Consider the following 15,206-nt stretch of genomic DNA (forward strand, 5'->3'; position numbering starts at 1 on the left):
AGAGGGTAGCCGCCTTTAAAGGCTGAATGTTTGTGTCCCCCCAAAATACATATATTGAAACCCTAACCCACAATGTGATGGTATTTGGAGGCAGGGCTCTGGGGAGGTAATTAGGTTTCAGATGAGGTCATGAGGGTGGGGCTTCCACGGTGGGATTAGTGTCTTTATAATAAAAGAAGAAAGACCAGAGCTCGCTCTCTGCCGTGTGAGGAGAACACAGTGAGAAAGTGGCCGTCTGCAAGCAGGAAGATTGTTTTCACCGGGAATGGAATCTGCCGACACCTTGATCTTAGACTTTCCAGTCTAAGAAAGTCTAAGAAATAAATGAGAAGTAAGTGTCTGTTGTTTAAACCACCCAGTCTGTGGTACTTTGTTACAGCAGCTTGAGCAGACTAAGACACATTTCATCTTGCCTTTCACATTAGGAGAGTCCCAAGGCCCCCTGCTAGACCCTCCCCATTTGTCTCCCAATCCACAGTCCCCCCCAAGGAGCACCTCTGTACGGGGGCCCTCTAAGTACAGCGGCAGGGTCATGTCCATTACAGGCTGCACACTTTCACGGGGAAAACTGAAACCCTGGAGTGTCACCGGAATGTTGATGGGGGCTGATTTATTCTAAAACTGAAAACTCAAGGATGTCATGCTCATGGCTTTCAAATATCGGAGGGACTGCTGTGCTAAGAAGGGAAGGGATTCATTCATTGTTGCTGGAGTCAAAGGAAGAGGTGGATTGAAATTCATTGTGGGGAGGAGACTTTTACCAATGAGCACTACCCTGCACGGGCTGGGGCTGCCTAAGGAGGAAGTGAGCCCCTGTCACTGGAGGTGTGCAAATATCAGTAAGGGATATTTAAGAGGAAACTCATGACCTGGAGACTAGGGTTATTCTACTGCCTGGCTTCTAAGCCTCCCATCCCTCAACTGAAATCTGAGAATGTGAGTTCTCAGATTTCGGCTTTAGGATGGTTCTAAATGAGATGTCAGAAGTTGGGAAAGCAATGAAAGAAATCCACCAAAGTGAGGACCAAGCTATAAAAAAAATCTTTATTTCATGTACCAGGATTTTTTTCTTTTTTTTTTTCTTTTTTTAGTTTTCAGCTTTTTAAAATTTTTTTCTGTTAACAGTTTGAAAAAAAAAAGGACCCACCAACAAAATAAAATGGAGGTTGGTTTCTTGGACTGGTTTGAGCTGGACATGAGCAATCGTCCACCCTGGAAAACGGCGCCTTTGCAGTCCTGAACACAGCTCCTTCCCTCCAGGCCCCCTAGCCCTTTCACCCCACACCTGGTTGGCCTTCTTCAAGGGTACCCAGGCCCCGGGTCTCATGGCCTGGGAAGCAGCGCTGATTGCCATCCCAGACACTCTGCCGGAACTCAGAGAACTGGGACCAATTTTCCTCTTTGGACCATGCCTGTGCGTTTGCTGTTTTCCTTCTTTCTCCCTTTTCTCTAGTCCTTGATCCTTTCAGGTTTGGGATCTGATGGGGGCAGTGGGCAAGGTTGAAGTGGGGAGGGAGAGATTGTGATTTCTGCCCAGACTGAGAAATACTGGGTGGCCACCACACCTGGCATTGGCCGCCATGGCTCTGTCCTGGGGCTCCCGGGGCCCCCGTGCACTTCTGGGCTGGCAGACAGATGTTCTGTCTTGTGGCTCAGGCTGGATTTAGGGTCCCAGCTGCTACTGACCTGAGAAAAGAGCTTTCCTTTCCCAGACAAGAGATGGAAAGGGCAGCTGAGAGTGGGCAAGCCCCCAAAACTTTTCCAGCCACTCCCCCCGACTCCCCAGACCTCAACCTAAGAAGCTTCAGGACAGGCCAGTGTTAAGAAAGAGACCAACCAAGCCGTGCTGATGGGGAGGGCAGGGGCCCCACCTTTGGCAGAGTGACCGGCAGGCTGGGCTGAAACCTGAGCTTGGGAAAGTGATTGGCTTTCTTTCATTCTGAAGTGGCCTTGCTGCTCTGGGAAGAAAGGGGAGCAACATGGGATGCCCCCAAACTTGAGTCCGTGGTCTAAGTTTAACTTTGGGGGTTGGTCCTCATGCTGGGACCAAACTTTGTGAATCTCTGCTCTCCATCCCTCCGCCTTCACCCCTCCCAGCAAACCTTGGAGGACCCTCCTTTTCCCTGACCTCTAAAGACAGTGGGGGAAGCCTGGTGGCTCATCTTCTCCCAAGGAAGTCCCCTCTGCTCCCTGTGACCGGGTTATGGCATTCAAGGAAGGGGACACAAAGTCAAGAGTGGCTTTGGGGACTTCTGGTACCTTTCCCTCTCTGAATGGCAGAAGACGTTTGCTCACATGTGTGTATTTTTGCTTTGACACTGGATGCGGGGGTAGAGGGTTGGGAGCACAGTGAGGAGGCATATGGTGTGTATATGTGTGAGTGTGTGGTGTGTGTGTGTGTGTGTGTGTGTGGTGTGTTTGTGTGGTGTGTGTGTGTGGTGTGTGTGGTGTGTGTGTGTGTGTGTGTGTGTGTGTGGTGTGTGTGTGGTATGTGTGTGTGGTGTGTGTGTGTGGTGTGTTTGTGGTGTGTGTGTGTGTGGTGTGCGTGGTGTGTGTGTGTGTGGTGTGTGTGGTGTGTGTGTGTGTGGTGTGTGTGGTATGTGTGTGTGGTGTGCGTGGTGTGTGTGTTGTGTGTGTTGTGTGTTTGTAGTGTGTGTGGTGTGTGTGTGTGGTGTGTGTGGTATGTGTGTGTGGTGTGCGTGGTGTGTGTGTGTGTGTTGTGTGTTTGTAGTGTGTGTGGTGTGTGTGGTGTGTGTGTGTGTTTGTAGTGTGCGTGGTGTGTGTGTGGTGTGTGTGTGTGGTGTGTGTGCGTGGTGTGTGTGTGGTGTGTGTGTGGTGTGTTTGTAGTGTGTGTTTGTGGTGTGTGTGTGTGTTGTGTGTGTTGTGTGTGTTGTGTTTGTAGTGTGTGGTGTGTGTGGTGTGTGTGGTGTGTGTGTGTGTGTGGTGTGTGTGTGGTGTGTGTGTGTGGTGTGTGTGGTGTGTGTGGTGTGTGTGTGTGTGGTGTGTGTGTGGTGTGTGTGGTGTGTGTGTGTGTGTGGTGTGTGTGTGTGGTGTGTGTGGTGTGTGTGTGTGTGGTGTGTGTGGTGTGTGTGTGTGGTGTGTGTGGTGTGTGTGGTGTGTGTGGTGTGTTTGTAGTGTGTGTGTGTGGTGTGTGTGTTGTGTGTGTTGTGTGTGGTGTGTTTGTAGTGTGTGGTGTGTGTGTGTGTGGTGTGTTTGCAGTGTGTGTGTGTGTGGTGTGTGTGGTGTGTGTGGTGTGTGTGGTGTGTGTGTGTGGTGTGTTTGTAGTGTGTGGTGTGTGTGGTGTGTGTGTGTGTTGTGTGTGTGGTGTGTGTGTGGTGTGTTTGTAGTGTGTGTTTGTGGTGTGTGTGTGTGTGTGTGTGGTGTGTGTTTGTGGTGTGTGTGGTGTGTGTGGTGTGTGTGGTGTGTGTGGTGTGTGTGGTGTGTTTGTAGTGTGTGTGTGTGTGGTGTGTGTGGTGTGTGTGTGTGTGGGTGTGTGTGTGTGTGTCTGAGTGGCTGACTGATGTTTTGGGAATGTTCTCAATGTCTGGGGGCTGGATGGCAGCCATTTTGGTCATCCCTTGGCATCTTCCTCTGGGCAGGTGGCAGATCTTAAGAGTCATCGACACCAAGAAGAAGAATGGGCCTTTGGAGTTTCATCTGGGTCAATCCACATGCTTACACGGGGGGAAACTGAGGCCCAGGGAAGCCACACAGCCAGGGATTCCAGAATCCAGAGCTGGATTCTAGACTGGTGCCCTTTCCTTGCATGCGAGCGGTGTGTGTGTGTTTGTGTGCGCGCGCGTGCGCACATGTGCATGTGTGACCGTGGTGTGGTGGGAGTGCGCACGTAAGCATAAAGGCCAATATAGAGCTTTGTTGTCAATGGCTTTGGGGGGCATGAGTCAGTCTTCTCTGAATCCTGCCTCTGGTTGGGGAAGGGGATGGAAGGATATGGACTGAGTGTGTGTCCCCATGAGTGATTCCAGCGCTGGGCTTCGAGGACTGTGCATGCGTGTGTGTGTGTGTGCGTGTGTGTGTGTGAGAGAGTGGGGTGTGCGATCTCACTTGTGTAGACCGATTCTCTCTCTTTCACTTTAGTAGCACTTTCCTGGAGTAAGGAGGAGATCTTTTCTATCAGCCCCATGCAGCTAGCTCCCTGGGGCCTTTCTCCTCTCCCTCCTGCTTGAAGCCCAGCTCTCATCTCTCACAGCAGCTTGTTTGTTTCTTAAAATGGATTTGTATATTTGTTTTCTGTTTTCTCTTTACAAGTTCCCTGCTAAATTTTAAGTCCCCCACCCCACCCCATTTTTTTTGTTTGTTTTCACAGTTTAAAGCTGGAAAAGAATTAAAAGAAAAATACTATCTGATTTTCTTGCAAGTAAATCCACTTATTATATATTTACATTTATTTATAGTCTGTGGTTTTTTTATTAAAAAAAATCACCACTTGTTTTTCCTTTTTCTTTTGTAAAAAGAAACCTTTTTGCAGTGTCATTGTTGGACCCGCTGGGCCCTGAGGGGGCTTCAGTGAGTCCAAGGACCCCCAAAGGGTCTGTGAACCCCCCTCCCAAGGGGCTGGGGGCTTATGAGTCTGGGGGTCCACCATCGCCCCAGGGTCATCGCATGGCCCTGAGGTGAGGGGTGAGGAGGGAGAGATGCTTTATATCCCCCGGGGGGTGGGCATCTCCTGCCCCCAAGACAGGAGCTTGGGGCAGTGACCCCAAGAGGCTCACCCTGAGGATTCCGGGGTTTTCCAGGCATCTCTGCAAGCCACCAGCAGCCATCTCCTCTCCTTCCCTTCCCTCAAGGCCTAGGAAGTCATCACAGTGGGTTAAGGACCATTAAGGACTGGGAACCCTGGGGCCGGAGAAGCCCCAGGTGCACCCCCCTCCAGGCACCTTTCGGACAGGAGGGACCAGGGACTCTTGGGTCACCTGGAGGCTTACAATTGCCCCATCAATGCTGGGTGGAGCCGGCTTGCAAGCCACCTAGCGTTCCTAGGGCACCCATGCAGAAGCTCCAGGGACCTGGCAGTGACCGGGAGGCTCACCTGGCCCCGGGGCCCCTGAGTCTCCACCCCCCCACTCACCCAGGGAGGCAGAGCCAGCTTGGGGTTAAAGGGAACAGAAAAGTAACTCTTCCGCATGAAAAAAAAAGTAACATAAACCCCTGATAAATGCAAAGAACATTTCCCTTCCTTTCTGTTCCTTCTCCTTTTTTTTGCTTTAATATTATCTTGGTTCCCTTGTATGTTTTCATTTAAATTGGTTTTTATTAAACGTTAAAATAATGGTACATGGGAAATCATGCATTTTCTTTTAGATTTATTTTCTATTTTTAATTTTTATCCTCTCTTGCTTTTTTAAAGTTTGTTTTTCCTTCCCTCGTTTATAGTTTTGCACATTTTCTATTGTTTTGCTTCTTTGTTCCTCTTATATGTTGTTCTTTTTTTTTTTTTAAATTTACTTATGTTTTTCTCTTTTTTTGTTGTTTTTGCTTTTGGAAGGTTTGTCCCCCGTGGATGGTTTCGCTTCCTCCCCCTCACCCCCCCACCCCATGGCCCACCCCGCAGGCCGCGCCCCGCCTCCCGGCTCTGTCCGGGACCCTGGCGGCGGCGGCGGCGACGGCGACGGCGACGGCGGCGGCGGCGGCGGCGGCGGCGGCGCAGGCGAGGCCCGCGGGAGCTTCATACGGGGGTGGTCCGGCGGTTGGCTGCGTTGGAGTGGAGAGAGTCTTTGTTCTCCTTCTGGATACAGTTGTGAACTTGGAGGAAGCTGTTATCCCTGTCGGAGTTGTAGGTGGCGGTGGGCGTGGTGGCGGCCTTCAGGGGGTCCCTGCTGAGGGTGTACATGGAGATCTCCGTGGACGGCAGGGTGTTGAAGCCCTTGATGCCCGCGGGGGAGGCGTCCCTGGAGTGAGAGGGCTCGCTGGAGCGGGAGCTGGAGCGGCTGCGGCGCTGGTAGCGGTAGCGGTAACTGGGGATGCGGGTGATGGCGGAGGCCTGGAGGTAGTCCGTGGCGCGGGCCGTGGCCCGCAGCTGTTTGTGCCGGTCGATAAACATGTGCACGGCCAGCACCCCGACCATCTCGGCGATGATGAAGGACAGGGCTCCGAAATAGAAGGACCAGCCGTACGAGTAGCTATTCTTTTTGGAGTCGCTCTTGGAAGGGTCTCCGGCATTGGCAGATATGTACACTATGATGCCAATGATGTTACTCAGACCTGCGGGCAGAGGGTGGGCGCGGGCGGAGAGGGAAGCAGAGGGAAGGATCGTTAGTTTCCAAGGAGGATGCCAGGCCCCGGGCAGGATGAGGGGACGGGGAATTGCTGGAGGGTCTTTTCCTGGTCCAGCGTTTTCATGGAGAACGGATGGGCCGTTCTAGAAGGGTGTTGCAAGCAAGCATCACCTTACTATCCTATTATTCCATTTGGAGAGAGCTGCAAAGGGAAGAGCTAATGGAAACAGAGCTATGGGAAGAAGGGAAAGAAGCAAGGGGCATCCTACAATGTATTGAGTAGTAATAATAATAGTAATAATAATAATATAGTTTATTGAGCATTTACTACCTGCCTTCACTGCTGAGTGCTTTTCAAGGGGTTTGCAGATGAGAAAACAGATTGCAGAGAGGTTAAGTAACTTGCTCAAGGCTGCACAGGGATTTGAAGCTGGTGTAGCAGGGGGTTAAGACTGGCTCCTAGAGCCAGACTGCCTGGATGCAAAGCCTCTGGCAAAGGAACCGGGGTCTGAGTTTCCATATCTGTACTGACGAACCTAGTTGCAGGGCAGGAATAAAGAGGTAGACATAGAGAATGGACTTGAGGACACGGGTTGGGAGGGCGAAGCTGGGGCGAGGTGAGAGTAGCATCGACATATATACACCACCAAATGGAAAATAGTTGGCTGGTGGGAAGCAGCAGCACAGCACAGGGAGATCGGCTCGGTGCTTTGCGATGACCTAGAGGGGTGGGAGAGGGAGGATGGGAGGGAGGCTCAAGAGGGAGGGGATATGGGGACATGTGTGCATATGACTGATTCGCTTTGTTGTGCAATAGAAATTAATGCAGTACTGTGAAGCAATTATACTCCAATGAAGATCTATTAAAAAATAATAGGACTTACTCCTGTCGGGTCACGGGGAGGATTAATACATGTGAATACATGTGAGTTGATGCATGTGAGTTAATAGACATGAAAGCTGTTAAGTCTGCACGTGGTAGGTGCTGCTTAAACGTTAGTCGTTCTTATTAAATGGCTCATACTACAGCCCATGTTCTTTTTCTGGCATCTGAAGCCAATGTGACTTGTCACATAACTGGGTTGAGAAATGTGGTTTTGGGTGCCTGCCTGCTCCCACCTGGGTAGGACAGTGAGGGGAGAGGGCAAGTGAGGATAGGCCTAGTGTCCTGAGAGGATCCTGGGATTGGGGCCTTTTTCCAGGAGGTGGGAGAAAGATGCATCGTTGGGCTAAAGGACAGAGTCTGGGGATGGTCCTGGAGGACTCAGTGGCAGGGCTCGGGCATTGCATTGGGGCGGGAGCCCCAGCACAACCTGTCTTCCTTGCGACTCAGCCTGTTGCAAGGCCCGGAAATTCCTCTCTGCTCTCCCCTCCTCTCTCTGCCAGGTCCTCCCAGCCACTGGGCACCCAACCTCAACCTTCTCCCCACCGGTGGGCCTGGACTCTGGCCCACCTGGCTCAGCAGCTGTTACCTGCAGACACAAAGAAGATGCCGGCACTCAGGATGATGTTGTGTCGAGTCTTGTAGAACTCGCTGGCTGCGATGCAGAGTCCACCCATGAAGAGCAGAATCACACTCAGGATGGGGAAGATGCTCGAGGCCCTCACAGCCCCTGGAGAACACGGAGGGTGGGGGAGAGAGAATGGCAAGGCTATGACACAGGGGTTGGGGGGGAGGACACAGGAGGGAGGAGAGAGAGCAGTCCACAGGAGCCGGCTGGGGGGTGGGTTATGGACACAGGATCAGAGTGGAGGTTGTTTCGCAGTCCTAGAGAGGGAGGGAGAGGGAGCAATACGCTGTCTAGCTCACAGTCCTTCAGGGATGCTCCACTTCCTCAAGGATCAAACCCCAGCACTTCATGAGCCCCACAGGGCCCCGTGGGACTTGGTCTCTGCCCATCCCCACATTCCCTCTCATCCAGCCATGGCAAACTTCCCATGACTCATTAATGCACGTTTCTTACTTTTGACATACTGAGCTTTCTTCCTAGAATGTCTTTCCTGCTCTTTTTCACTCAGCAAACTTCTATTCATCCATCAAAACCCAGCTCAAAAGTACCCCCCCCCCCCACAAAGCATTTCCTGACTTCCTTAGGCAAAGTTATTAGCTCTCTCCTCTGCACGTTGGGGCACTTGGGGCACATGGAAAGGCAGTGTGTTTTAGTGGTTGGATGCTGGCTTTAGTGTTTATTAGCTGGATAAGTTTGGGTAAGTCATCTCACCTTTGTGCCTTAATTTCCTCACCTGTAAAATAGGGATGGTGATAGTGCCTGCCTCCTAAGATTGCTGTGAGGATTAAATGAGTTAATTTTGATAAGGTACTTAGATAAGTCTCTGAAGGCACATAGTAAACATTTGATAAATGATGGTTATTATAGTAAATATTTGCTTATATATATATGTGTCCACCATAGGTCGTGGGTTCCCATGAGAGCCAGGATGTAGCTGCTTTTTCAGTTCTCTCTCTTCATTCGTTCTGTCCCCACCACCTAGTTCAAAGCCAAAGACACAGTAAGCCTCTGATACAAGCTCGCCTTGTGAATAAACATGGAGAGGTGGTCCAGGAAGAGGAAGAAACTGACACATTGCAAAGAAAAAAGAAAAGAAAAGGCAAATTAAAAAACCCTTCAGGATAAGTTAAGGAGGAAGGGCTAACAGGCAGGAGAAGAAAATATTTTAATGAATATTTTACTCCTGCGTGTGGGAGGATGAGAGTGCAGAGGGGCACAGACGGCTGAGGGCAAAGGGAAGGCGGCAGGGGGTGTATAGTGGGGGGACAGTGTTTGAAAGGTGACCCAGAGGGCTGGAGTCCTCTACAAAGTGTGTCTGGAAAGTAAAATATTTTTTTCTATCCAGATTCAAATAGGCAGAGAGTGATCTCAGGGCTCCTGACTCCCTGTCCTAGGAGCTATGGACAGGCAGGAGACAGAGGTGTCTGGAGGCTAGTGTAAGGAAAGGGATGCTTTCTTGACATGTTTGGGTGGCTTGAATGGTAACCTAGGAAGTTGAGTCCTTTTAGACAGAGGGCCCTTTGGCTCGGCCCAGAGGTTGGCTGAGGGTCTATGTTTTGGAGGGGAAGTGCCCCCCCCCAGTGCCCCACCCCTGTTCCTTTTGGTGGCAGTGTGGCCACGAAGGATATGTGAAGAAGAGAATTTTTCTATATAGCACTTGAAGAATTTTTCTAAGAGTTTCAGGCAGTTTGCTGTGACGTGTGATGTAAAACCCTTCTCTCCCCTCTGGATCTTCTTCAGTAAGGCTACCCTGCAAGTGATGCTCCTGGATGAGTGGATTGCTTTGGGGGGCCTTGCAGAAGGGTGGAGTTCTGTATCCGGCAGGGGGGACCTGAGCTGCCCATATAGAAGCAGTGGCGAGAGGGTGGAGGACAGCTGTGTTACTCGGCAATCTAGTACCCCTCTCCCACTGCAGGCAAGGACGGTGCTGCCTCCTTCCCAGACCCGAGTGGATGTTCTCTTCCTGCAAGTCATTTCTGAGATGACAAGCTGTATCCCCAACCTGATCCCCCAGCCCACGCACCCCCGCACAGACACGCATGCCCAGACGTGCACACTCATAGCTACCTGGATGTCATAAGCACGCGGAGACGGTAAGAATGTATTGAAGACCCAGAGCACAAGAGATAGTATTGGTGAAGCACCCACACCATGTTGGGTCTGATGTGCACGTTATAATTTAATCCTTGTAACACCCCTGCAGGGTGTATTTTTTGCCACAATTTACAGATGAGAAAACCGAGTTTCAGAGAGGTGAAGTAACTTGCTCAAAGCCACCCAGCTAGTAAGTCAGGATTCAAGCCCAGATCAGCCCAACTCTTGGACTACCCTGGACTCTCCCTCTGGGGCTTTCAAAGAGCCTGGGAAGCATGCAGGGTCCAGAAATTGGGGTTCTGGTCTCAGCTCTGCCACTCACTTGTTGTGTGGCTGAGATAAGTACCTTGCCCTCTCTGTTCCCCATGTGTAGAATGGGTGTGGACCGTTAGCCCATTTCTAATGCTTTTGCCCTCTCCACGTGGATACGATTTCTGACTGAACCGGAAAGGGGGACGACAGCATAAAGAAAGAAAGAGAGACTGGTGTGACTTCCAAGGGGCAGTGGTGGCCGCTCAGATGAGCGAGGCAGATGAAGTTCTCTGACCTTCTCCCTCCAAGAAAGCAGGTTCTTCCTGCCCACAGTATGCTGCATTTGGCAGACTGGGACTGCGTCCTCAGAGCTCACGCCTCACAGCAGCCCTGGGCCTGACGTTTCCAGTTCAGTCTGGTCTGCTGTGGGAGCCTGGATGTCCCAACTGAGCCTTCCTGCTGGCAGAGAAAGGGAGCGCCAGCTGTGGAGGGAGGTGAGAAACTCTGTGTGTGTGTGTGTGTGTGTGTGTGTGTGTGTGTGTGTGTGTGTGTGTGCGTGTGTGTGTGTGTGTGTGTGTGTGTGTGTGTGATAAAGAGCGGGGAGGCTGGAGGGAGAGGTCTGTTGTATTTCAGCCAGCAGAGAGCAATGTGGAGAAAACAGGACCACTTCACAAGGTAGCAAAGCAGCTTATGATATGGCGACAAGCAGGCAACACAAACAGAAGCCTCTTCACTCCAACAGAGCCAACCCAGACACTAGCCTCCCTTGGAAGAGGCCTCTTTGCCCAGAAAAAAGGTGACAGGGGAAGCCGGTAAACAGCGCCAAGCCTAGGAAGGCCGAAGTCCGCAGGACCCAGATTCAGGCTGGCAGGAAGCTGGTTTGGAGCAGGCAGGGACCCCTCCACTGAAACAATCTCTCGAAAGAGGTCTTTCTGGCTGGGCAATGTCACAGACAGAATGGGGATTCTGGAGTTAAGTCACACCTAACTTGAGATCCTGGCTTTGTCACTTACTGACTGTGTGACCTTGGTCAAGAAATTAACACAACGTTGGAAATCAACTATACTTCAATAAAATTGAAAAAAGAAGAATCTGCATTTTAACAAGATCCTGGTAACAAGACTTGTATGTGTCTGAAAGTTTGAGATGCACTATTGTAAGGATTAAATTGGATAATTTCTGTATTGTTTCTGATGCTAGGCGGGCAGTAAACGGTAGCAAGTTTTGTTATTTCTAATGTCCTTTCCCCTTCATGCCAGACACAACTTCGCCATGAATTGTCCTGACTTCCCGCTAAGGCTGGGGTGGTCTTACTGCTAAAAATCTATCGTGAGGGGCAGAAAATATCTCATTTATTCAATGCACAAATATTTATCGATCCCCTATGAGCAAGTGTATGGAACCACGTAACACCTACTGACATTTCTGGGGCTTCCTATGTGCCAGGCCCTGTGCTAAGTGCCTCCCATGGATGAACCCGCTTAAACCTCCTACCAGCCCCATGAGCCATGGGCCTTGGCTCAAAGGAGGTTACAAATACCCAAAGCAGGCACTGGTAAACTTTTTCCGTAAAGGGACACATCGTCAATGTTTCTGGCTTTGCCGGCCGTATGGTCTCTGTTGCAATTCCTCAACTCTGCCCTTGTAGCCTGAGAACAGCCATGGGCAATATGTGAACAAATGAGTGTGGATGTGTTCCAATAAAGCTTTATTTATAGAAGCAGTTGGTAGGCCAGAGTTGGCCCAACCGTTGCAATTTGGCCACCCCAGGCCGAAAGCATAATACACTGTCCTGGGGAAAAGCTGTGCGGTTCAGAGTGGGGAGAAGCTTTGCTCTTGACTGAGTGGCCGTCACCATGCCTTGTTCCAGGCTGGGCACAGGAGGCATAGGGGTGCAAAACCAGGCCTGGCCCATATGCCTTTATAGGCCTTACATTCTCATGAAGGAGATACAGCACAGATGAACACGTAATTACCAACCAGGATGAAGTGCTGAGGAAGAAAGGGACCCATTTGGCACTGTGCAGGCCAGTGACAGGCTAATGTCGATGGCCGATGTTGCCTGAGGCATCAGAGTGTGGCGGGACTGTGTACATATAGGAACCCATTGCGTTCATTTACAACTCCACGCAGTAAGTGCTGTAATTACCCCCATCACACACAGGCTAAAGCTGAGGCCCAGAGAGGTTAAGCCTTCGCTCAAGGTCACCCAGCAAGGAAATGGAGGAGCTGGGTTTGTGAACCCAGGGATTCTGACTCTAGGCTCTGTGTGCCTAACCACTGCACCCCCGGCTCTCAGAGCATCCTCTGAACTCACATGGGCAACAGGGAGGGTTTCCCCGAGAGGGTGATGTTGGTGCTGAGATGGATGGATAAGAGAAGCTAACTGGGCAGAATAGAGGCAGGGTGTTCTAGGGAGGATGTGGCATGAGCAAGGGCTGGGGGAAACATGGCTCGTCTGGGGACTTGAAAGGACTGATCACAAAGAGTTAGTGCGGGGCCTTGGGGAGCTCTAAGGAAGATGAGGCAGGCTGGGGCCGGGCCACACAGGAACTCACGGGTTGTCTTTAAAGGATCCGCCTGCCAATGCAGGAGACACGGGTTTGAGCCCTGGTCCGGGAAGCAACTAAGCCTGTGCCCCACAACTACTGACCCTGCACTCTAGAGCCCGCGAGCCACAACTACTGAGCCCACGTGCCACAACTACTGAAGCCCGCATGCCTAGAGCCCGTGCTCCGCAACAAGAGAAGCCACCGCAGTGAGAAGCCCACGCACTGCAACGAAGAGTAGCCCCCGCTCGCTGCAACTAGAGAAAATCCCACACACAGCAACGAAGACCCAGTGCAGCTATACATGAATAAATAAATAAATACATACATACATTTATAAAGGCCTTAAAGCCGACAGGGCTGTCATGATCTGATGCGCATTTTAATAAGCAAATGAATATGTCAATCCCAATCTCTCAATTTATCCACCTTCCTTACCCCCTGGAAACCATAAGTTTGTTCTCTACATCTGTAACTCTATTTCTGTTTTGTAGATAAGTTCATCTGTACCCTTTTTTTAGATTCCACATATAAGCGATATCATATGAAGTTTGTCTTTCTCTGACTTACTTCACTCAGTATTAGAATAGATAACTAATAAGGACCTACTGTATAGAACAGGGAACTCTACTCGATACTCTGTAATGGCCTATCTGGGAAAAGGATCTGAAAAAGAGTGGATATATGTATATATATAACAGATTCACTTTGCTGTACATCTGACACTAACGCAACATTGTAAATCAACTCTACTCCAATAAAAATTAAAAAAAACAAAGCAAATGAATTAAGAAGTGGTCCAGGGTAGCCACAGGGCACCAGGAGGAGGTTATTGCTGCTGACCAGGCGATGGTGGTACTTGGACCAGGTGGGTACAAAGGGTGTGGGCAGAGGTGGCTGGGTTTGAGGGACGTTTAGGAGTGATGAGTGGATATGGGTGGAGAAGAGGGTGGCGTTGAGGATAACTTCTGGGTCTCAGGTCTGCTGGCTGGCTGGATACAGCCACTTATGCAACTGGGAGACGATCAAGCCTAAGGGGTGAGGGCAGGGAAATCAAGGTGTGGTTTGGGGCATGCGGAGTCTGAGGTGTTTGGGGGACGCACACGTGGAGTGTGGAGGGACAGTCGAATGCGTAAGATTGGGAAGTGGAGGTGCACTCTGGGCTGAAGCCATAATCAGGGGCGTCACAGACACAGACGTGAGCTTGAGCTGGGAAGGGTACAAGGGTTCACCGTGAGGCTTGGGGAGCCCCAGTGTTTAGTGGTGACACAAGTCATCCCACCCACTGCTCACACAGTACAGCCAAATTCTGTAGACAAATCATCTCGTGATCCAGTGCCCTGTGGGCCTGGCCCCTATGGTGTCCTGCTGTGGTGGGCACAGCTGGAGGACAGGCAGACAGCTGCACGCGGGGGCCCCGCTTCCTCACTCAGTCTGGCGGGGGTGGAGAGAGGTGGGCAGCCCTCTTCCTGGGGCCCACTCTTTGCCTGGCCCGTCCTGGGGCCTGAGTGTGGGCTTTCCCTTCTTTGGATCTCAGGTCTGGCTCAGATGAGGTTGGACCAGATGACGCCTAAGGTTGCATTCATCCCTCGTGGTCCTGTGCCCCCCAGACCTCTGCTTAGGAACCACTCAGCCAGGCTGGCCAGGTGCTGGTCATGCCTTTGATCAAAATAGTTGCCATGATCAGGTATACAGAAGGCAGGCTCCTTATTTTCTGGGCACAGTTAACTTTATGCCTGTTATTCCATTTGGAATTTGATCCATTCTAATGGGATAGAATCGCAGATGTGCTGGGGTTGGGAGGAGCTTCTGGGCTCTGGGGCATCTCTCGCCCTCTCCTCCTGAATGCTGTGAAAAGGGATAGACTGCCGTAAATGCATGCAAGAGTGAGTGTGAGAAAGTGTGAGTGTGAGAGTGATGGGAGAGAGAGGAGGAGAGGAGGGGAAAGGCAGGGGGAGGGGGAGAGGGAGGGAGGCAGAGCCGTCCAGAGTGGTGGTTAGGAGCGTGGGCTCCTGATGTGGACCGCTTACGGTCCCATGCTGGTCCCCCCACTGGCTGTGTGGCCTCTGTGCCTCTCCTTTCTCATCTGTATAATGGGGACACCAACAATACCCACCTCCTAGGGGTGTTGTGAGATGAATGAAGGTGACGTATCAAGTGTCAGGCCAGGCACACACACAGTCAAGTGTCCCATGAACGTTTGTGATATCTATTGACATAGGAAAGGGATTTTGGAGTCCAGCAAGCTTCCTCTGGGAGCACCACCTGTGCAGGTGCCGGATGCTTTCCCACTTCCTGTGGTCTCTGGGGTGGGTGATCCGCTGCATGAGCTCAGGAGACACGGCCTGAGCGCATCTCACTTGCTGCATTGCCCGCCACCCCCCTGAGCCTCAGTGCTCTCCTCTGCTGCAGGGCAACGGCCAGCACACCCGGCTCCCAGGGCAGCAATGAGGGGTGTTGAGTCAATGCATTTGAGGCTATTAGAACAGTGCCTGGTACCCACTAGCAACAGGAGAAGTTAGTTCTCACACAGCAGAGCGTATTATTGCTGCTTCTCATGGGCC

The 15,206-nt window shown here is 51.2% G+C and overlaps 1 protein-coding gene across 1 annotated transcript in view; it reads right to left on the reverse strand.

Annotated features, from left to right (window-relative positions):
- Positions 1 to 5,118: 5,118 nt before the first annotated feature.
- Positions 5,119 to 15,206, reverse strand: part of CACNG2 (calcium voltage-gated channel auxiliary subunit gamma 2) — a 119,498-nt gene continuing 109,410 nt past the window's right edge. Inside the window, exons 3-4 of the mRNA XM_082849450.1 lie at positions 7,709 to 7,849; positions 5,119 to 6,222 (exon numbers count right to left, since the gene is read on the reverse strand). Of these exons, the coding sequence (XP_082705576.1) occupies positions 5,687 to 6,222; positions 7,709 to 7,849 (677 nt within the window). The 3' untranslated portion in view covers positions 5,119 to 5,686. The remainder of the gene's footprint in view (positions 6,223 to 7,708; positions 7,850 to 15,206) is intronic.

This window comes from Leucopleurus acutus (assembly GCF_964270905.1).
Source record: "Leucopleurus acutus genome assembly, chromosome: 11".
NCBI classification, from domain to species: domain Eukaryota; kingdom Metazoa; phylum Chordata; class Mammalia; order Artiodactyla; family Delphinidae; genus Leucopleurus; species Leucopleurus acutus.